Genomic DNA, 23,946 nt, shown 5'->3' with positions numbered 1-23,946 from the left:
AAATGTTCCCATAGGAGGCAATGGAAATCTTCAGCTCGTTATGCAAACACTCGCCTAACAAATGATTTCCTGAGAACACATTGTGTTGGTAAGCGGGACCTGCGTGTACTACAGTATTTACTTCCTTCTGAAAGTCTGGTATAGGTCTTTAGCCAATGAAGTTATCCTGTTAGTGCAAGGACTTCCACTTGTGTATCTCTCTTCCCTCTCTCCCCACACATGCCCCCTCCCCATCCTGCCATGGTTTCTTCCTAAAATGGTTGCAGCCCACCAGCAAAAAAGAGGCAAGGGAAAAACTGTTTTGTCCAATCTCTCCTGCCCTCTTATTTTTCCAGTCTCTCTCCCTTCTCACCTTTTCCATGGCTTGTGCCTGAAAATGGCTGCTGTCCACCAGCAAAGCACAAACAAGTAAAGAAGTAGACAAACTCCAGTTGTTAGGGTATCTCAATAAGCCATGTATGTAGCAAGGTTTGGGTATAATTTGTGTTTGGATAAGTGCATTTTCACATAACAAGCAGTTGGATAGTGGGACCTGCATGTAACCCCAAAAGAAAGACAAGTTGTGTCAAATGTATCTTCTTTCCTAAATATAGGGAGGAATTCAATGTCTGCTTGGCCCTCCCCTCTCTTTCCTTCACTTTGTTGTTGTGGGGTTTCCTCACATTCACCCCTAGCAGATTAACTCAAGCAATCTAGGCAGTGTTGTGTCAGAATCACATACAGTACTAGAAAGTCAGACAGCCCTAATGGGGAAAGAAGAAAAAAGGCGGGGAGAAGAAATGTCTCAGGGTTACTCATAAATATGACATGAGGGGGGGAAACTCTTGACCAGTCCCAAACAGACAGTTCCTTATTCCTAAGCATAAAGTGGAAACGTCTGCCTCTGTTCTCTTCAAAATAGAATGCTAATGTATTGTAAATGTTACACTGGCTTCTGATCTGTTATTGAGCACAATTCCAAGTGGTACTGACCTAGAAAGTCCTAAATAGCTTGAGACTAGTGAGATTACATTTTCTACCATGAATCTCCCAGGCATTTAGGTCATTTGCTGGGGCCCTTCTTCCTTCTGAAGCAAGTTAGATAGTGACACTACAAAGGGGTTTTTTCAGTTATGGTGCCCTGCCTCTTGGTTTCAACTTTTTCTTTTCAGAAGCAGGTAAAACCTTATTTGTCCAGACCTTTCAGATGCTTTGTTGTCTGTTGTTGTTGTGGTTGTTTTAATTAATTAATTAATTAAATAAATTTCTATGCTGCACTTTATCCAAAGATCACAGGGCAGTTTACAAATAAAAACACAAAACACATAATAATAATAATAATAATAATAATAATAATAATAATAATACACTACCCCAGCACATTTAAAAGGCCATAGATTGTCTAACAGCCAAAGGACTAGTTGAAGGAGAATGTTTTTGCCTGGCGCCTTAAAATATATAACAAAGGCACCAGCTGAGTCTGGAAGGGGGCGCACAAAGAAGGTCCTCAGATGGTGATTGCAGGGCTAGGGTCGTTCCAAATGAGAAGTGGTGGTCCTTGGGGTATTGAGGTCCTGAGCCATTTAAAGCTTTATAGGTCAAAACCAGCACATTGAATTGGGCCCCAAAACTAATTGGCAGCCAGCACAGCCAGGCCAGGATTGGCATTATGTGCTCGAACTGCCTTGTCCTGGTTAGCAACCAGGCCACTGGGGCTTTGATCTGTAGGTGTTGTTTAATACTGGTATTTTATTCTGCTCTGCTATGATACCATTCTTTCTATGATTCTTTAAATTATACATTGTTGATTTGATTTTGTAAGCTGCTCTGAGAGCTTTTGCTGAAGTGTGGCTAAAAACAGCTTTAAATAAATCCACTCCACCCACCATTCTGATTCTCTAAAGTGAAGCAGTGTTTCTCACCCACAGTAGGCTTCAGCAGAAGTAGCAGAATAAACCTGGAAAAGAGCCTTCCTAAGGTTGCAATCCTAACTCCACTTACATGGAAGTAAGCCTCCTTGAGTTCAATGGGGCTTATGTCTGAGCAGACATGGTTAAGATTGCAGCTGAAACATCATTCCCACCCTGCCTTGAAAAAGAATTCTTATAAAAGCTGTGCAGAAGGTCATTCCTGAATTTTGACCCTCTGATAGTCAAAGACTTACTTTGGATTTCCACCCTAAATTTATTCATGGCCAATTCATAGCTAAATCATCCTTGCACTCACAAAGTCACAGTCCAGGGGTCATGCCTCTGTGGTTAAGCACATCTTCTGCATGCAAAATATCTCAAGTTCAGTCCTGGCATCTCCAGTTAAAGTTCTCAATAGGCTGAGCTGGAAAGAAACCTCAGCTTGAGATGTAAATTACATATTGCTTTGATCATATTGTGTACCCTTGAGCGTAACAGTCTTCTTTCACAAAGAGCCACACAGGGAGCCTAATAAGAGTCCCCCACTCCCTGCTCCAATGCAGGCAGCAGTTGCAAGGGCCCAGTCTGGATTAGGACCACAGCAAGGGCCAAAAAGATATATATTGCAGTCCAGGGTAAATTGACTAGAGCTTATTATGGGAGGAAGTCAATGTAGTGCTATGACAGTAGTTCCTCCAACACAAGCTTGCCAGAAGGGACATACCTCTTCCACCCCCTGCATGCTGTTTCAGGGAGTCTCCCAATGCCCAAGGGCCAGTTTTGGGGTTAATGGGTGAAAATTGAGGAAAGCCCCATTGCACCAGCGGAAGTCCTTGTTCTGGCCTCTGCTAGAGGAATGAGTTATCTGGATCCTGCCTCATGGGTAATTGACTAATGTGCTGGCTGGTTCTGAGACCTTAGAGAGACACAGCTTGTTGTTGTAGAACAGCCTTCTCCAGCTGGGTGCCATCCAGATTATTTGAACTACAACTCCCATAATTTCTGACCATTTGCACTGCTGTTTGTACTGCATTTAGAGCTATCCATACAGGATTCTTTCCTCTGTATCTATATTTGCACTTTCTAAAGTACATACCATAATTGAGTGAGCATTTATAAATCTTATTTATCCTATTTATTTTGCTTTAGCAATTTATTTATTGTGTACATTAAAAAAGAAGTAAGCAAGAATTTAGCCTAGGATCCAGAAGTGCCCACTTTGCCTTCAGCTGAAGTCTCAATGAAATGAATGGCAGCTTTTGAGTATAGAGAACGGTTTTCACCGCTTAGTAATGAAAAACTTAAAATGTTGCTCAAGGGGAGGCTTCCTTTCAGATTAATGCTTAATGTGGTTTTGGACACGGGGTGGGTGAACATCCAGGGAGTAGAAATTAATCAGTAAGTAATGCAATCTCTTTGAAACAGTCTACATGACATTTGAGAACTCAATTTGTTGATCAACAAGTGCATTTAAATGTAACATTTGCCAAGTGGCAGAGGGAGAGCAGCAACAGCAGGACCTCGAAGGATCAGTTACAAGAAGCACCCCCTTTATATTATCTGATTTTCTATAATATTCATGCAAGTTTTATTGGAAAAGAACATAAATTTGAAAAATAAGGATAATTAAGTGGGGCTGCAGTACTAAAGCAAGGAACTAGAAGCTTTTTCCTGCTTTATTTTGCAGTAGCAGCACTTTAGAGAGAGGCCATTTATAAGAAAGAGAACAGTAGTTATGTTAACATGGTAATTAATCAAGTTGGAAGGAAAGAGGAAACAAGTTGTGAATTGACTTCTGCAATAATAAAAAGGAATACTGAATGATACTCTGTAAATTGGCAAGGGGCTGGTAAACAGTCCCTCACTGTGTTTTGGGGATTTTGCATGCACTAAATCAGCTCTCACTTTGACACCCTAATCCAGTAAGAGAGTTCTGCAGGCAAAAGCCTGCTCTTGCATATGGATTCCCTTACCGCACAAGGGACCACACAAACAGGTCGGATACACAGATGTGTGTTTGCATCTCTTGGTATACATCCTCATGTACATCGTCAACTGAAATCACCAGCATCATGGGGGTGCTTGTTGCCATCTCTCTTGCTATACCGATAGGAACTTGTTTCCTCAACTGCTGTGTTAGGCCGTGGAACAGCCTGTTCACCGAAATCTGTGTATTAGTATCTGAATGTGTAGAATATATGTGTGTGTGTGTGTGTGTGTGTGCGTGCGTGCGTGCGTGCGTACACACACACACACACACACACACACACCCCTTAACTCTATTCACATCAGCCCTGATCCCACCGGATGTATTTACTGCATGTTTTACTTGGAAGTAGGGATGTCAGGGAACTCTGACAAAAATGAAAATGGTTGTAGAAATTGCTGGTGCTTGCTTATTTGTCTCATATCAAGCATGAATATAAATCCAGTGAGTATGATTGGTATTTGCTGTTGTGGTTGCTTTCAGTCTGGAAACGATGTGTAGTTGTGCCCCTCCCACACCATTTGCATGGTGCTTCCTTTACATTGAAGTGAATTGGAAGGAATAATGTAATGACAATGTAATTTATGTAATTATGTAGTTTATGTAAGTTACACAATTGCGCCACAGTGGGCAGCAAGAGGAATAACATAAGTTTGGGTGGAAGAAAAACTGCAGTGGAATAGAAACAGTGGTGGTTGTGACTAATACACGGTGGTACAGAAGGCAATGCCTTTTTACATCCCTGCTTTGAAGCAAGATGTGACTTAAGCAGGACACAGCTAAAGCGCTTACTGTTCTGTGCTTTCCCCATCGTATTTAAATGCACTTATTTGTATAGTCCCATTTGAGTGTTTTAGTCACCCATGGGGTTATCACTTTGTGAGGGACAGTAGGGACAATGACATTAGCTCCATTCCTCCACTGCCCTCCCAATTGCTCTCCATGAGTTATAAGCAAATGTCTGCAGTCTGGAACCTTGCTCTTGGCTAGGTTCCCTGTATGATGTAGAACCTTGGGGAGCCCTCTCCTCACTTCAAAAGTTAATCTTCCAGGTAGTTGAAGGTGACAGTGATAAAGGAGAGAGCTGCCATGCTCATACCTGTTCTCCCTTATAGCCTGGGGGAATGGATTGCCTAAATTGTGCTCATGTAATATTAGCATGCCCACAATCAATAGCCTTGAGTACTTGAGTACTCTGCACATGTGCTAATTCAACCTTTGCCAACCAGGTGCCCTCTGGATGTTTTGGACACCTCAGCCTTCAGCAAGCATGTGCTGGTTGTGGCTGATGGGAGTTGTAGTCCAAAATGGCTGGAGGGCACTAGGTTGGTGAGGGCCGCACTAATGAACGTTGCATGCTGATGATCCAGTGGCTGTAGTAAATGTACAGTGGTACCTCGACTTATGAATAACTCGACTAACGAATGTTTCGAGTTACGAACAGAGCTCCGTCCGCCATTTTGGATGCGGCACGAATAGGATTTTTTTCGACTTACGGATTTTTAAGAGGGGTTGCTTCGACTTACAATTTTTTTTAAAAAAAAAATTCCCATAGGCTTCTACTTACGATTTTTTCGACTTACAAAGGTCTGTTCGGAACGGATTAAATTCGTAAGTCGAGGTACCACTGTAGTTATAAATGATGGGATGTGCATCATGTATGTAAAACAGAAACAGCCACAAGTTGCTCCCCTGCTTACCCCTCCCCTCCCACTGTGATTTTAGATAGTATGCTAATTCAGGTCAAGGACCCGTCGTTTTGGTACCCTGTAAAGCACCATGTACTCTTGGTGTGCTATATAAATAAATAAACAATATAAATAATATAAATAAATTAATAATGTTTTGAACACAGATGAGGTGTTTGCTTATACACTGCATCCTCTGCAAATCAGGCCCCAAAGTCCCTGCGGCGACAATGGTAATTATTCCTTAATAAATGTGCTTGGGAGAGAGACTTTAAGCATAGTAGTTGGCTTGGTTATATGCTAAGTCAGTGGTAGAACTGGGAGACGTTTGGCAGAACAAGTGGCCACACTGTAATTTCTAAATGAAATTAATTAATGAGGTTTAGTCAAAGTCTTGTTTTTCTTGCTAAATCACCCATAAATTCTCACCACTGCCTGATTCCACATAGCTTCCATGTGTGGATTGAGAGTGGATCTCTCTGCCGGATGTATTTACTGCATAAAGAAAGTTATTCTGATACATAATTCCCTCTGGTTTAGTGTTGAAATCATATAGTGTATATATATAAGCGACAGCTGCCCAAGCCTGTATCAATTGTCTTTGTATGGTTTTGTATGGTTTGCTAAGCAGTTTTGCAATTACAGCTTTGCAACACTGCCTCTCCAGTGAGTTTCTTACACTTCCTTTCTGAGAAATGGAAAGGGAATTCTCTAGTACATTTCCACAATCAGAAGCATCACACCCTGTGGCTACATAGCAGGGAAAACAACAACTCATCAGCTCCTTTGTACTAGCTTGGACACTGGAGATAACTCCTCTCAGTGGGGCTGGAAAGGTAGATTTGTGTGTTCACCTTTCCTTCTGTGCGATCAGGATGTAGAATATGGAACGTGGGGGAGATACAAGCCATAGTTGCAATCTCTGAAATATTCATAATGGTTTATTTTGGAGAATCTGAAAGGCTGCTTCACTTCATGGGATACCAGTATTCTTAGGATACTTCCATATGATCTAGAAGGGCCTTCCCCAACAAGGTACCCTCCACAAGTTTCGACTGCAGCTCCCATCAACCTCAGCCAGCATGGCCAGTGGTTGCGTATGACGGGAGTTGGAGTTGTAGCCTTTGGGGAAGGCTGATCTACAACAACAAACAGTGATCTCTAGGGCGTCAGAGTCAAACTAGAACATTACGTCATTTACATGGTTTGCCCCTATGTGCATTTGTTCTTTTACACAAATAGCCAAATAGCAGCAGCATTATGAATGCAAGAAATCCTAAGCCTAGCTATAAAAGAAATCTAAGCATATAAATAGTTGGATATCCAAATTTAGGGTTTGTAAAGGTAAAGGTGGCCCTGACCATTAGGTCCAGTCATGACCAACTCTGGGGTTGCGGCGCTCATCTCGCTTTATTGGCCGAGGGAGCCAGCGTACAGCTTCCAGGTCATGTGGCCAGCATGACAAAGCTGCTTCTGGCGAACCAGAGCAGCACACGGAAATGCCGTTTACCTTCCCGCCGGAGCGGTACCTATTTATCTACTTGCACTTTGACGTGCTTTCGAACTGCTAGGTTGGCAGGAGCTGGGACCGAGCAACGGGATTCAAACTGCCGACCTTCTGATCGGCAAGCCCTAGGTTCTGTGGTTTAACCCACAGCGCCACCCACGTCCCTATTTAGGCTTTGTACTCCATCTTAATTCTGTGTTAAACATATCACCATGATTTATAACACAGGCCTATACATATTTCTGGGAAACAACTCCCACTGTGTTCAGTGGGATGATCCCATTCCCTAGTAAGTGTGTTTAGGATTGCAGACTTAACATTTATGACCCAAAATTACACAAACCACAATCCAACAAGGGCAAAGTACTTTGAAGTCCCATTGATTTATAGGGGAAGAAGGTGAAATAAATTTCTTCACATTCCCTTAGAAATTGATGAGATTTCAAAGTGCTTGGTTTTGCCTGGATTGTACCCACTTAATTAGATATAAGATGTTCTTGTCCTACCAATATTAAGATCAGCCAGATTTGAAGGAAATAGTTTTGTGCTGATCATAAATGTGCTAACTCTTTAACAAATTAACAGCCCTCTCTGTGAATCCTCATAAGGTTGTATCTGAAGTCAGAATAACAGGTGTAACTGGGGAAGATGCATAGATTTTCATAAACATTGAGTCTGAACATCTGCTTCTGTGAAAAATTCATCTCATTTATGAAGAAAATAGGATATAAATCACCTAATAACCGTCAAGAAAGTCCTCAAAGTATTCTGCAGGCATGTTCCAAGTTGAAGTTAATGGGTCTTGCATCTGCAAACTGCTCTGAAAATTAAGGGGTGTGACTGTTCTGAACGTTAAATACTTTCATGTTTTGTATAATTCCAGTTGCTGCTAATCATAAATTTGCAAGTCGCAAAACATAGGCACTCTAAAGGGATCTCAATACGTGCAGTAATGCTTTTCTAGTCTGTGGTTTGTGGGTAGGATAAGGAGATATTTATATATTGTGGGTTGTATCCAGTATCCCATTCACACACGGATGTGCTTCATGGAACTTCCTATTCCTCTGCTTGTGTGCTCCATGTCTCCCCTTAAATCTGCTCTGGAGGGTTGGGGGAAGCCCAGAACTGTTTTGACTGCATATTGGGGAGGAGGAAATGTAATCCTTGGGTGCAACTCATGTTTTTCAAAATTCATTTTGTTCGTTGATATTTTTGAACTTTGCAGCTTTGAATAAATACATATTAAAAAGAAAGGGCAACATAAAACTTGACTCTGGGTTATACTAGCCAGGCTGTCTTTGTGGGACATGAGAGACTGGTGTGATGGGTAACAACAATGTGTATGTATGTCTTTGTCTCCTCTAATCCCTTGGAGACGCTTAGGTCTCCGTGCCGCTGAGGAAGACTAGCAAGGTGATGAGTAACTGAGACCCAGTCTAGGTGTCACCTCACCTCTCAGTTTCATTCTTTTCTGCAGTCTACTATGGTGGGCCCTAAGCTGATGGTAGTATAAGAATGTAATATCTGTTTTGATATGTGACAACTCAGAACCCATTATCCAGTGGATTCTTGGTAACTGCTTATTGAAGGCAGCCTGGTTTAAGGCATCCTGCATAGCATTTGCCTTCCAGAAATAAATAGGCATGTAATTACTCTGTAATCACATAGTAATTAGTGTCTACTATGCCTATATTGCATAATTATATGCCCTGCAAATTACATGGAAATTATACTTGGATTTAGTATGCATTTCTGCATGCTGTGTTGTAGACAAAATAAACTTGAGGTTTAATATATAATTATAACTGCAGTAATGTTGAAATTCTGTAGAATGTTGTAGCTATATTTTGCCAGTTACAGGTTTTTACTATGGCATTGGGACTGCCATCCTCAAAGTCCCATGGTCACACTGCCAGCGACTAGCAGTAGCAGCACATGACTTAGTGGTGGAGGTGATCATGCATCTTGAACCTCAAATGTGAACCAGGGCATATATGAATAACTTACCCACATGGTCCATGTTCACAAAATCATCCCACTCCCTTTTTTGGGGGGTGGGGTGGAGCTGGAAGCATCATTCAAGGGGATACACCTAAGTAGGAATTTATGTAGATCCTAGTTTTCCTTGAAGCACATTGGGCAGCTGCATGTGAGCTTGGGGCTGCACACTGCTGATATATAACCTACCCTCATCTCCATCTGTTAACTCACCTTGGTGGCTTGAGAATAACAGCTATGAACTTGCATGTAACTCTGAAATCCTACCGCCTGCCCTTTATTTTATTTGTTTATGATCAGCTCTGGTGCCAGAAGTTTCTTGAGCTGACAAATGTCCTTGATATCTCAATAATACAAATGTTGAAGCAACTCTATAATCCTGTTTCTCTTCTCCCTCCCTTCTTTTTATATATGTATAGTGGAGCCTGCCATATCAAAGGGGAACAACTGTTTGGATGCAGCAAAAGCTTGTAACCTCAACGATACCTGCAAGAAATACCGATCAGCTTACATAACCCCCTGTACCAGCAGTGTGTCTAATGAAATCTGCAATAAGCGGAAGTGTCATAAGGCCCTGAGGCAATTTTTCGACAAAGTTCCCCCGAAGCACAGTTATGGGATGCTCTTCTGCTCCTGCCGAGACGTTGCATGTACAGAGAGGAGACGGCAGACTATTGTCCCTGCGTGTTCATATGAGGACAGGGAGAAACCGAACTGCCTGAATTTACAAGATACTTGCAAGACGAATTACATCTGCAGGTAAGATAGCACATGGCAGGGGAGTGATTAATGAGGCAGCAGAAGGAACCTTTGGTGATGCTGAAATTGCGAAGGCTGGCAAGTAGTATTTTCGTCAGGGAACAGGACAATCAGGAAGGAAAACCTGACATCTTTAACAGAATAATAACATCCCGTTAAGTCTACACATTTTTTAAAAATACCTGGTTTCCCTTGGAGAAACCTAGGAAATGTACAAACTTTTTCCAGGCAGAGTTCTGCAGGTAATATTTTCTTGGCAAATAATCATGAGTGAACAATTAAAACATATTTGAAAGGGTGAAAGAATAATTTGGTAGAATTGTGAATAGTTTCTGGAACAATTTGCAGTTTCTTGTGGATTAACCCCTCAGTTTGGACTCTGACTTGCTCCTAGCCCTGATAACAGGGCCAAGGAGGAAGGGTATTTAGCAGGTTGAAAGGGGAAAGAGATTCCTTTCAATGACATTATGGAAATGACTTACTAAGCATCAGTTTGGGCTATTTTACGACAGGAGTGAGAAATCTGTGTTGCTGAACTAAACCTCCCAGCATCCGTGATGGGAGGCCATGCAGGCTGGGGCAAATGGGAGTTTAAATCTGTCTAGAACAGTGGTTTTCAACCAGTGTGTTGTGGCACCCTGAGGTGCCTTGAATGATGGTCAGGGGTGTCGTGGGCAACACTGGCCTCTGTCACTCTTCCCTCCCTCCTCTGATATCCTCTTGTGTGTCTGCCTCCCAAAGGCTTGCGCAGCTGTTTATTGCAGCAGCGCTGGCTATAAGCTCCATAGGTGAATGGTGCCTCTGGGAGACACCTCTCTTTAGGGGGGGGGGGTCAGCTCAGAGACCAGGGACAGCAGCAGCAGCTGCCTGGAGGAGGAGTCTGAGGGAACACTCCACAAGGGAGGATGTTCAAAAAAGGGTAAGAGTGTTCCATCTCTGCAGGCAAAGAGAAACATAACTGGGCTCCTGAGCCCCACAGGGGTGCCAGAGAAAGAATGTAGTTGGTTAAGGGAGCCGTGGACTCAAAAAAGTTGAAAACCTCTGGTCTAGGAAATCATGTTGTTACAGTAGATGAGCTCATGAGAAACCCCTAAGCTCCAAGATTCCTATTTCTATTACTACCAGCCTTTTCTTTCTGTAGTCTTTGTGCTATGCAACACCTCTCCACCCCTATGTTAAAGTATCTATACTCAAGTTGCAGTAGAGCCCTCATCTGTCTCATGCATTTATTACCAGTACTAGCTCTGCTGGCAGGACTCGTTAGCTGAATCTGCCCGCAGAACAGGCTAGTTTATACTTGAAGTGCAATGTTTTGTGAATTGCCTCCTGTGACCTTCCCAACAATTTTTTCCACAATCCATCCTTAGCAATAGATAGCATTCCTTTAATATGTAGATCACATGAAAGACCTGCACTTCCCTATGTATATTTCTGCTAAATTGCACAGTCCTGGAATAAAATACAGCTTCAACTTATAGGCCTCCTGTTCCTTCTCTTATGCTCCTTTTTCCTATCTGAATGGTAGCATTTTCACTCAGATATCTGTTGCATTGTTCCATGCTTTTGGAAAATTGGAAAGGGAATGGTTAACGAAAATTGTCCTCATGTTTGAATGTGCAGCATGAATATTTCCTTTAAGTGCCATCATTACTTCTTGCGCTGTCTTCATTCATTTCAGCGTCCAAGTTGCTTAATGCTATTTCATTTTCTCACTTTTCACTCATCTTTCCTGACTTTACGCCTTTCGTTCTCCATCATTGCACAACCCAGCTTCCTGGTCAGAAAAATGTTATTACTATTTTTGAAAGCGACAGGAGTATGAAAATGGATTTCTTCACAGATTACCGAATGCAGTTCTTTTTCCATTCAAAAATGCTGTTCAGTGGGTTTTGCCTCCGAGAGCCTGTCTATTTGGGGTAATTGTCTGAGAGCTAGTTCGCACTTGCAAGTCACCCACTTGATTGCTGTAGTGCTAAGTGATGACTTGCATGTGTGAATGAGCCATCTCAGGTTTAATACCACCAACGGAATTTTAGTATTGTCCAATAGTGCCACATTTTTCTATGAGGCTAATTTAAGAATGGGCAGGTAGATTCAATCATAATGGCTTGGGGTTTTCTGAACTGAGAGAGCCTGTCTTCCATTTCCAGTGTTCTTCATCCCTAGTGCTAATCTTGACATTCTGCCTATCTCTTTAAAACAGAGGTGAGGCCCTTGGGATAATTTAAAGTTACCCTTAATATCATTTCATGGAAAGGAGGGAGAAAATCAAGCAGGGGGCACCAGAGAGAAGATATCAGGGAAAGAAGCTACATCCACACCATACCTTTAAAACACTATTATACCACTGACATTTATGGTTTCAACCAAAAAATCCTGAAAAGTGGTTTGTTAAGAGTGCCGAGAGTTCTCACAGAGCTACAGTTTCCGGAGTGGTTTAATAATCAATCTCTTTCCCCAGGGAATTCTGGGAATTGTAGCTCTGTGAGGTGAAGAAGGGTTTCCTAACGGCCCTCAGCACCCTTAACTATAGTTCCCGGAATTCCTTTGGGGGGGGGAGCCATGACTGTTAAAGTGGTATAATATGAATGGTGCTGATATGATCAGATAGAGGAAAGGTGGCTAAACCCACTTTTGACTCTAGCCCTACCCATTTCTGGCTCTGATCTGCCCACTGCTAGTATGTGGCTCCTACCAGTACAGGGACCTCTGAGAGACAAAAGGATGCACAGCCCACCTTTAGGGGCTTAACACATGCTCCCACTGCCCCAACATAACCATTTCTCATCTTTCTTTCCTGTTTTCTGCAACAGCCTAGAAATACTTGCAACTTACAGCACATGGGTAAATGTGCCACAGGAGCACCTGGGAGTCAAAAGTGCATAACTGTATTCTCTATTGTTTTTTCTGGCCCTGTCAGGGGAAGTTTCTTTTGGACAGCTGGAAAATCCTAGTTGCATATCATGGAAAGGGAGAAGATCCGCAGCACTGGAGGCATAGGCACCGGGCTCGATCTTAGCCTAATTTGTGGGGAAGTGTCACTAGTGCTCTTTCAGAGAAGTTGGGACCCAACTGTTAGGACCCAACAGGGTCAAATCCTGTGAATGGCTTGTGGGATCCAGACTAATAGTGGATTGAAAATCAAATTAAGGTACATAATCCAGCAAGTGTAGCTCCTGCATGGATGCTCTTCATATCAATGCAACTTGCATGGAAGTGCCTTTGATTTATTTACGCCAAAGAAGGCAGCATGCCTGAGGGTGAAACTAGATGTTGTACCCAACATGGAGCTGCTGTTGCAAATGACATTCTCTCTTATATTTTAGGCACGTTCACTTTACTTCCCCTCCCAGGAGTAAACAATGATTTGGGAGAAAGGGTATACATATTCTCTCTGAACTTCTGGTATTGTGATTTGCAATAACCTCCAAAACTCCTGAAGAGACCTGATCCTCTTGGCCAGCCTTCGCCAGCCTGGTGCCTTCCAGACATTTTGAACTGCACCTCCCTCCCATCACCCCCAGCCAGTGCAGCTGATGATGAGACTCATAGTCTCTGGAGGGCACCAGGTTGGTAAAAACTGCTCATAACTCTCCCTTACAACCTTCTTTTAATGAACCACTAATAATGTGGAATGAGGACAGAGAAATGCATAGTAAGTTTGCCTAAATGTTACAAGAAGATCAGAGTGGCCATGAACAAAAGGCTGGTGTCCAACCCTCATCAGTAAGAATGAGTTTTGATGAAAGAAGTCATTGGTCCTCTGAACATTCTTCGTTATCCCTTTTCATTGTGGTTCTCATAGCCATATCAGGCTTCATCAGATAAATTTGCTGATGTTTCCCACTCTCTGCAGTGAACCTTTCCATGTCCCCATGTCCCAATATTGTCATACTGTTTGTTTAGCAGTTGCAGGCTAAACAAGCACAATTATATGCAGTGCCCTCTAGACGCTTTTTTTGAACAGTGAGAGTTTTGTTTAATTTTGTTTTCAAATTGGAAGGAATAAATCAACTGAACAACACTTAAAAACATGTTTGGTAGCTACCATGATCCCTGGTCTTTTGGGAAGATCATTATCCATTTACATCACACATATTAAAACAATAAACAGAGCAGTTTGCACCTGGGATATATAGAAGTCCATTTCTAAGGTCTTAGAGTACTTACTGAGGCTTCCCATGTACTCTCAGTGTCCATTAAGACAAAATGGACTTGCAAATGCTGACATGCAGACTGTCTACTATCTTTCTCTTCTTTAGCTGTCGACTGACACTCCTTCCTTAGGTGTGTTTGTGTATAGATAGACATTCCTAATGTATTTTACAAAGAGTGGTTATAAAGGGTGGTATTACCAAGAGTAGACTCATTTAAATTAATGAACATGAGTAAGTTCGGTCCATTGAATTCAGTAGGCTTATGCTGAGTAACACCTAGTTACCGGTAAATACCACCCAGTGGAAGTACTTTCACTTCTACAAGTACTATGGAATCACAACTGGCTGTGCAGGGCATCTCACTTTCATTCGTAAGTGTACTTTTATTATCGAAAAGAAGAGAGATGCAGCTGAATCAGCAGCAATCCCGAGTTCCCTATGGGGAGCCCAATCTTGCAGTTCATCTCTACAGAAAGCAGGCTTGAACTCACCACCCATCACCAGTTGTTGGATTGAAAGTGCTGTGCAAGAGACTCTGACATGTAGACAGCACAGTGCACCTGTCAAGCATCTGACTGTCATAATGATGCCAGGTGATTGACAGGTGGGTTGTCCCACCCACCTGTCAAAGTTGGCCTGTTGAGCTGGGGAAAGATAATGATCTGGCCGGCTGGGCCAAAAAGGTTCTCTGCTCCTATTTTACTTGGTGTACAATGTCTGCAGTCTCTTAACCACACTCACGATGTCTGGCCCAAGCCCATCTCTCAATAAGCATAATGACCAACTCTCTCACTACTAAAACCCTTTCATTTTTTTCATTTTTTAAATTTTAAATAAACTTTATTAAGGTTAAAAAACAAAATACATCTAGGGTGGATCAACCACCATCATACACATATCACACAATTATCTAACATAAACAAATTATAACACCATCTAACATGTACAAAACATAACAAATTATAACAAACTTATAACATTATAACACAATAATAGTTTTAAAACTAAAAATTTCTTATCCTTGTGATTCAAGTCGAATCAAATAGCTAATACATCTCTCCATTGTGATACTTCCACTTATCTGCACTTCGGTCATCACTTATTTTTCCCTACTGCTTCTTTCAACGTTCTGCATTTTCTATGTTTATAATTTTCTTATTCCATATTTTTATTTTCAATTTCTTATTTTCAGTGCCGATCATTAGAAATGAATCCAAGATTTTATTGTGGGGCATTGTTGTTTCATATAGTTACCAAATTTTTCCCAATTTTGTTCGAATTTTTGCATCCAAGATATGTTTGAAAGGGCAAACAAAAAACTAAAACCCTTTCAAACATATCTTGGATGCAAGAGTATATGGGTTTCTTCTAATAAACCATTGGTTCTTCATCAACAAACAAAAATCTTCCTTCTCCAGGACAGCATGGAGAGCTGACAGCATAGGAGTCAAACTCCTCTACCATGTTCCTGAACGTTTTGTGTACATACCTCTCTTAGCTTTTCAGGTTATCTACCTTGGACTCAAGGGGAAATACATGCTCCCTAAGAGCCAGGAATTCATTACACTGATAATACACAAACAAACACACCTGCCTAGAACAGGCAAATAGTGATACATTTCTCTTCCTTCCACATTCCTGTTTCCTTTCATATATATCCTGTAGGTTGTGAGTCTTCGGACAGGAACAGTCTTATATTCTAATCTCTATGCAGTGCTTAGGAAACGTTAGGTACTTTATAAGTGCTTAATAACAATAGCAATAATAATTCAAATTGCATATTGCCAAACACTGAATAACCACATTGGCCCTGGTTGTTTCCTAGCCTCCTTACCACTTTGTCTTTAATCCAAAAGCTGCATTCATTCTTTAAAAAAGTTATGAGATCAAGTGTAGTTTGTTTTTAAGTTTACTGTATTGGGAGGCAGGAGGAATGGTCTTCTTGCCCCCCCCCCTTGCTGTTGCTTAATCTGCACTGGCTGGGTCTCCTTTGTTCTCACATATCTGTGGCACTCTAGCAAAGTACCCTTAAACCTAGCCTTAGGGTTTCTAGGAATGGCTTATTGCACAGAATTCCAGCCAGCAAGCCTAGCATGAATTGGTTTTATCGTGTATCTTTATATTTTGATGAAGATGGAAATAAATGTGCCAAACTTATCTTCCAGTTGCAGCCCTTGGTGTCTTGAGGCTTGAGTTTGGATTCAGTGGGAAAAAAGTTTTGCTACTTGCTTGCTTGGTCTCTATATATTAGTCTCACCTTATACACCCTCCTAAATTATTGATGTGGTTAAATAAAATTACAAATGGAATGTATACCTAATTGTTTTTAAAGAACCCAGGCAAGGCTAGGGGGTTCAGTATTAATCCATTCATACAATGTAATAAAGATTTGGGGAGAATAGGGAATACAGCAGAGCAGAACAACTCAATATCTTTTAAAATAAAAATGTAATTAAAGCATATTCACATCTTGTCCTTTGCAGCTGCTGTATAGATAATGGTCAAAGGAAACAGCTTGGCTGCTGTCAGGGTAGAAGTAGCCAAAAAAAGATATTTCTTTCTTGGCTTGCTTCAGAATCCAGATGTGTTTTTGTACTTAAATAAATAAAACATAGTTCTTAAATAGGAGTCTCTGCAGGTAGCACCATTAAGGACGTTTTATGTCACATATGCCAGTTCCACACACCCCTACTGAATACCCACCAAAATTTAATACAACGAAGCAACTTTCAGAGCACAGAATTTAAATAGCATTTTAATATATATATATATATGCACTGTGTTTTGTGGAGCTATTTCAAGGATCTTATGCAAATTCTCTTTGTCTATTCATTGGCGTGGGTCTCCTTTAGACACAAAGAGCAAACAGGTGCACAATCTGCATGTGAAAATCTTCTCTGAAAAGCACAAAGGAGAGCTATATCCGAAGTGAACAGGAGACAGTTTGCTCCCATATGTATGCGATATGAAATAGTAAACATTGATTTTAATACCAGTTCCCTCATGTTTTGAAAATGCACAAGCATTTCCAGTAGACAGCGGTCTGCAAAATATATCACGTAGCATCCTCTGTAACTATAGGATTGGCTAGCTATGCAAAGCGTATTATGTGTCCCAGTCAGGAGCCCTATGGATGTGATCTGTTCCCAGAGCTTCCATGCAGTGCTGTAGAGAACTCTGTACACAAAGAGATTCCTATCCATTATGCAAATGTATAAGTTTGTTTGCACACCGTGCTTCATATGCTTACAAGGCAGAGGCATTATCTAGCAAACCGCACAGTGTTGTCCCATAGTTGAAGGAAGACAAAACAAAAAACAACCCCTCCCCCATGACTGAGATTCCTTTCACAGCCAGTAACGTTTAAAGTTCTGGTGTATTTGCAGTGGTCACCACACATTTGTGGGGCTACCCTTAATAGTGTTCTGGAAGCAGCAATTAGTATGGAATATAGCAGCCAGGTTTTTGAGATAGACCTATATAACACTATCATTAAAGGCATTGCACTAACTGCTGATATGATAACCAGGCCAAGTTGAAGGGTTTAATATAAGTCTCTAAACAACTTTGAACCAGGCTACCTTCTCCCTGCCTGGTCACCAAGATCGTCAAGAAAGTTCCTCCTGGTTGCTCCATAGCCTTCATCCAGCCATATGGATATATCTAGGGAAAGGGCCTTCTCTGGGGCACACACCCTTAGCTGAAATAAAGCAATACACCAATATTAGTGAAGCTTCAGTGCATGCTGAAAACATTTCTGTTCTTTCTATGCATAAAAGCATAACCTGCACTGTGCTTCTACAAGCAAAGGAACCTATTGGGAATCGCATAGGAATCACATATTGAGTCAGTCTGACTGGTAGATCGAATGCTGGTTTGAAGTTGGGTTCACATCCAAGCTCAAAAAGTCTCTCATTGATCTGATTTTAAGCTCCGTTCCTTATAACCAAAATGGGAATTATAGTGACTACCACATAACATGTAAGGACAAGCAGTATAAAGACTTTAAAGCACTTTGAACATTATAACTGCTATATAAATGATTAATAGTATATATCAAAGAAGAGATTATTGAAGCATGATATGACTTACGCCAACTATAATGTTCATGTATATTTTGAAACATTTTAAAAACATACATTATTTATTCAGTACAGAGCCTATTACATTTTATGCCACAATTTATGAATAAATCTACAAATGTGTACTGCAGGTTCCTTATTGAAAGTGTGAGCTTTCATGTGTGAAACTCTTTCATTACCTATATTTCACTTCCTCACATTTTCAAGTTATTGGAGCATTTACAGTGTGCAAAGAATGCAAGGCTTGGCCAAGAGGTTTTCCTGTAGAACATTCTCTTTTATGTTACCTGTATTTGATCTTAGTGATTTGTTATGTACACTGGTTTTTAATGCATAGGGTATAGGGGCAGACATTTAGTGACTGCTTATTTTATTCAACTGCTGAACAAACAGTAGAACTAAGAAGTTAGGCTTGCAAGAGGAAATAGCCCTAGAGGAGGTTTTTAGTGACCATTGGTTATATGGACAATGACAAGTTTTAGGAGGTGCCAAAAGAAAGTGATTTGACTGAAGCCACAAGGTTGCTCATGTGAGTAGTCAATCAAGGCTGCTCTCACAAGCATTCAGTAAGATTTGCACATAAGTACGGTATCTCGTGGGTACAGTTCTAATTTAGGGGATAAAGTTAACACAGTTTCCACAGCCAGCAGTCATTGGGTTATTCATTTAAACCTTGTAGCTATATTTCCAGAAAAGCAGCCTCCTTATTTTAGCTGCAACATTTTAGTGACCTGATATTATAGCAAAATATGAAAATGAACAAACAAAAAGTTTGCCAACCTTGATAAATAACAAGCAGACAATAAATACTTTAAGTACAGTATGTGCAATTTCACAACTTTAGTGCCTGAACTACCAGCTCTGAGCCTAGCCTACCTCACAGGGCAGTTGTGAAAAAAAGGTGGAAGGGAAAGACAGTGTACACAGTCTTGAGCTCCTGGGAGGAAAGAAAGAAAGAAAAATATATAACAAGCAACAAATATGTGCAGTCTCACAACTCCCAGCAAAATACATACAGAAAACATTTTGGCAACCTTGACTGAAAAATGTTCTTGTGTTTAAAATACAGCCTATATGAATTTTAATATGTTGTAGCTTTAAGGCAAATAATTGTCTTATGGTTGTATTTGCTTTGGTGTATGTATACACACACACACACACACACACACACAAAACTCCTACTACTACTTTTATTGCCCAGCCTTCACCAGCAGGTCTTGGGGAGTTGCAAAAATTCAAAATTTGGTGTTAAAAACAGTTAAAACCACAGTCACAGGAGTAGGATGTCAAAGTCCAGGGTAAAGACAGTTACTGCACATTAATAAACAACAGGCCAGTGATGACAAATAGACTGGTAGTAGTCACATGGGAGAGTTGTGTTTCATCCTGTAATGGCAGAACACTTGGGGAGTGTTCTTCTTTTGATTGCTTAGCAACAGTGATCAAGTGTCCTTAGCCATGGCGCTGCCTGTTGACTGCCAAAGCATTAGAGCTGCCTGTGTTTTGTGTTCTAACTTCATTCAGAAATATTTGATTGAATTCCTTTTTTAAAAAAAGAAAGCTAAGATTCTGGGACCCTAGAATCATAGAATTGTAGAGTTGGAAGGAACCCTGAAGGTCATCTAGTCCAAGCCCCTGTGATGTAGGAATCTCAGCTAAACCATCCAACCTCTGCTTAAAAATCTTCAAGGAAGTAGATTCCATACTACTTTCAAACAGCTCTTACTATCAGAAAGTTCTTCCTGATGTTTAGCCAGAATCATCTTTCTTGTAACTTGAAGCCATTGGTTCAAGTCCTACCCTGCAGAGCAGAAGAAAACAAGCTTGCTCCATGCGACAGCCCTTGTCAGCCCCTTTGAAGATGGCTATCATACCGTATCTCTTCTCAGTCTCCTCTTATCCAGGCTAAACATATCCAGCTCCTTCAAGCGCTCCTCAGCCAACTCCCTTAACTAACTGTTCCTCATAAGGCTTGGTTTCCAGATCCTTGACCATCTTGTTCTCCCTCCTCTGCAGTGCGGGTAGGTATTTTAAAGTCTGGCCAATCCAAACTAACAATTATTGTAATCATGCACAGTTATCTTCACTTTGCAGTGTTTTTAAAGGATGACCATTTATTAACAGACTCCACAGCTTTCATGAAAATTTGGTTCTAAGAAAAAGCTTGCTGCTTTCATTCCCAGTGCCCACCCTTTAAAATGAACCAAGTTTCCAGAAGTTCCTTACTTTTTGTTTATAATGACCCAAGCAGCAAGGATTCATATGAGAGCTGGGTCTAAGAGGGAAAAGAGGAATGCTTTGGAGTTTAAATGGAAAACAACATTTCACACTTCCTCCTTCACAGTTTGTGCAGTTGCTTAACTTTGCTAACGTTCTTCTGGGGAAGGTCATGAAGATGAAAAGCCTGGCAAGATGGGGGTGATGGAGGCTTTTCAAAAGAAAGGGAAATGGCAAGCAAGGGGGCCAAAAAATGTAATCACCAATAGTTGCACATTGCTCTTTTCCTTTTAATAGTTCCTCACACAGCTCAGCTTCAAGCTTTAGGAATCAGACAATAGGTCTTTTGTGAAGCAGTTCTGAAAATTGCACAGCAGTATTTTGCTCAGAAATATAGATGCTTCTCAAAACAAAAATGGTCCAAAATGAATGAATGCTGCTTTGTAAGCAAATGACTAAAAATGCAGTGTTCACATTAACATTTGGCCTTGTTAAGTTAAGTTCTGGCTTTTATTATATAACTCCTTGATTTGCTATCCTGGACCAGTCAAGTCATCTTTGACACCATCTGCACTATAAATTTAAAATACTATGATACCAGTTGAAACATTCATGGCTCCCCCCCCAAAAAAAAAATCTGTATAAGTGTAGTTTGCTAAGGGTGCTGAGAGTTGTTAGGAGATCCCTGTTCTCTTCACAGAGCTACAATTTGCAGAGTGCCCTAGGAAAATGAATTGATATTCAAATCACTCTGCAATTTTTAGCTCTGTGGGAGGAATGTGGGTCTCCTAATGACAACTTTAACAAATTACACTTCCCAGAATTATTTGGGGGAAGCCAGGACTGTTTAAAGTGGTATAAAGGTATTTTAAGTTTATGGTGCAGGTGAGTGAGGCCCATTAAGCCCTGTTGAAACCACTATGTGGGCAATAGCAATTTTGAGCCCTGCTTTGGTTAAGTCAAATGGCTACTGAAATATTTTGCAGGAGAAACATTTGTACAAAAGCATTTGTTTAGTGGCATTATAGGCTCACTGCCGTTTCCCCTTTTCTGAGAATTGTGAGGATCTAGAGAGCAATATCCTTCATGCCAGCGGTCACCATCAGGGGTTTTATCTTGAGATCAACAGTTTAGCTAATTTCAGACTCTAATTTGTTTACATGATCAAGTGATTAAACCAAGGCCACAGAAGCAAGCTGAAAGCAAGATAAAGAGACCCTGGTTAATTAGACGCTTCTCTTCCATTGTAGAGTAAGTGTCCATATGAATAGTACTTTGATCATTATCAGAATTTACTGCCAGGACAAAGTGACCTAGAGTTTTCTGAGATAGTAACTCAAGAGCAGCCTATGATATCGAGAGCAAAGGTGTCTGGCTTGATCTTACTGGGATTTCCATACCCATGGAAAGGAGGATAAAACTGGATGAACTCATCCCTGCCCACTTCCAACACTGAAATTACTATTGAAAGAAGCATCACCTGCAGCCAATTGAATAGGTTGCACTGTGACATGGTTGCAGTGCCCACAACAATTTCTCCAGTTTGCAAATGTGCCCATGACCCCAAAACATTTTGCTATCCCTGCTCTAGCATCTTAGGTAGAGGTTTTGCGCATTATCTCCTTTCTTAAACAAGAGATACCATTAATTGAACCTGGAACTCTCTGCAGACAAACTTACTCTTCCACAGAACTACGTATGATCTCTTCCAAGAACTACGTATGATCTCTTCCACTATCGCAGACAACTGCCTCTTAATGCCAAATGACTTTTTAAAAAACAGTGATTGAATAGTGATTATCTAACCCTGTCTTCGTTGTAGTTGGATACCGTAGGATAGCAACTCTGAATCATCTTCAGAAAGCAACTGCATAAATCCGTATTCAGGCAAACATGTTGTTGTCTACCACAGGAGGTGACCTGGAAAATAGTTATTGACTTGGAAGGCTAGTGCTCATTTCCATGCCCTTTCTATGCATAATCTGTGAGCAATTTGCATGAAATTAGATACAAAACTGCCTGGTAGACATGTTGCACACAAGATCTGTGGATCTTTAATTCTTTGATTTGTGTTGCTTTTCAACATTTACAAAACGGTTAATTACATATTGCAAAACACATCAGGCCCAATCTCAGCAGTTCCTCCTTGTCATTAGATAAGGTGACTCAAACCTATAATTCATCCCAAGACAGTTTAGCTTTAATTTCTTAGCTATTCAGACTTTGCTTCTTCAAGTTTTTCTGTGTGCCCAAGTGCATGGTGGACTACTGTTGTTTTTTAAGACGGCAGTTAAGATTCATTGGTTTCTTGGTATTTTTAATTGGCAGCTTCTCAACTAAAATAATAAATATTGGATGCTGCCTTAAATGTTGGGTAAGTCATATGTTGATCACTCTGTTTTGCCTGACCTAACATTCGTTTTATTAGAATATCTACTGCTACAACTGATAGTACTATTGCTACTGCTGCTTGCTGCTTCAAGTATAGGTGGTTGTGAAAGAGTAAGCTGATAAATTATTTGAATGGGGCATGGTGATGAACAATAATCTGGCACCATGTAAGGAGATCAGGAGCAAGTCAGCTACTGAGCATAAACTAACAGAGATGAGGAACCTCTGGGCCTCCAGATGGTATTGAACTTCAGTCATTCTTGACTGCTGGCCATAGAGGCTGAGACTCATGTGAGTTGAAATGCAACAACATCTGGAGAGTGCCCCATTCACATAACATGTGAACTAGCCATTAGGAAATTTCTCCCATTATGAAGAATTGCGTACCCCATTTGATTGACTTAAGTGTTTCAAACGTTCAATGCCACTGTACAGTAGGGTTAAAATTTTCAAGGAGTTAATTGCAGAAGATTTACACAACTCTAGGAAGACCTTGTTCTCCATTTCTGTAAGTTAATAGGGATACAAGTGAGCTATCAAATGAGCCTCTGGTGGAACTCACACTGACTTTGCGAACTTCCATAAATTGACATCAGGATAGATTTTGCTTCTTGTGTATTGTATTGCCCATCTGCAGGCAGTATTAAGGAAAAAATGTCAGCTGATTCCACCATTACACTGTGCTGGGTTTTCTAAAGGTTATGTATATCAGTGTGCATTAGAACATAGAATGAGGATATTTCTTTTGGCACTTTATATATCATAACAGCTCAGTGAAAATCTAAGTGAAACTAAAAATAGAGTATGATGTTATGCTTCTCAGCAGTTTATGTGCTTGCATAAACAGGAATGTTAAATATCTTAATATTCATTTTGCATTCAGTTTTAAATGCTACCATATTTTTGTGCCAACTAAAAAAGGCAAGTTCACTCTCCCAGATTTGAAACATAAGGTCAGTAATATGCATTGCAAAGCTAAGCTTTGAGTTCCCAAGACTTGGAAGTGAGTGACATAAAAAAGTTTCATGGTGCATATTTAGTCTAGATTTCCTAAATTGGCTGGCTCTGACCATTAAGAGATGATCTTATGTTCAAATATATCTGTGTAGGCTATATTTATTCAAGTGCAGACTGTAAACCCTTCAGATTCACACATTCTTATAAATCACAAGAATTGCACCTCTACTCAGTGATATCAGCCAGACATTATTCAATGTTTCTTCATGTTCAAGAGCTGTCTAGGATTCAACCTATCCCATTCATCATCCTAC

At 40.7% G+C, this 23,946-nt stretch overlaps 1 protein-coding gene across 1 annotated transcript in view; it reads left to right on the top strand.

The window, feature by feature from the left end:
• The window catches only part of GFRA1 (GDNF family receptor alpha 1), a 178,906-nt gene that overhangs the window by 103,911 nt on the left and 51,049 nt on the right, over positions 1 to 23,946 (top strand). The window contains exon 4 of the mRNA XM_035137505.2: positions 9,489 to 9,828. Coding sequence (XP_034993396.1) covers positions 9,489 to 9,828 — 340 coding nt within the window. The remainder of the gene's footprint in view (positions 1 to 9,488; positions 9,829 to 23,946) is intronic.

The sequence above is a fragment of the Zootoca vivipara genome, chromosome 5 (assembly GCF_963506605.1).
Source record: "Zootoca vivipara chromosome 5, rZooViv1.1, whole genome shotgun sequence".
Lineage (NCBI taxonomy): Eukaryota > Metazoa > Chordata > Lepidosauria > Squamata > Lacertidae > Zootoca > Zootoca vivipara.
This window is presented reverse-complemented; position numbering and strand designations above follow the sequence as displayed.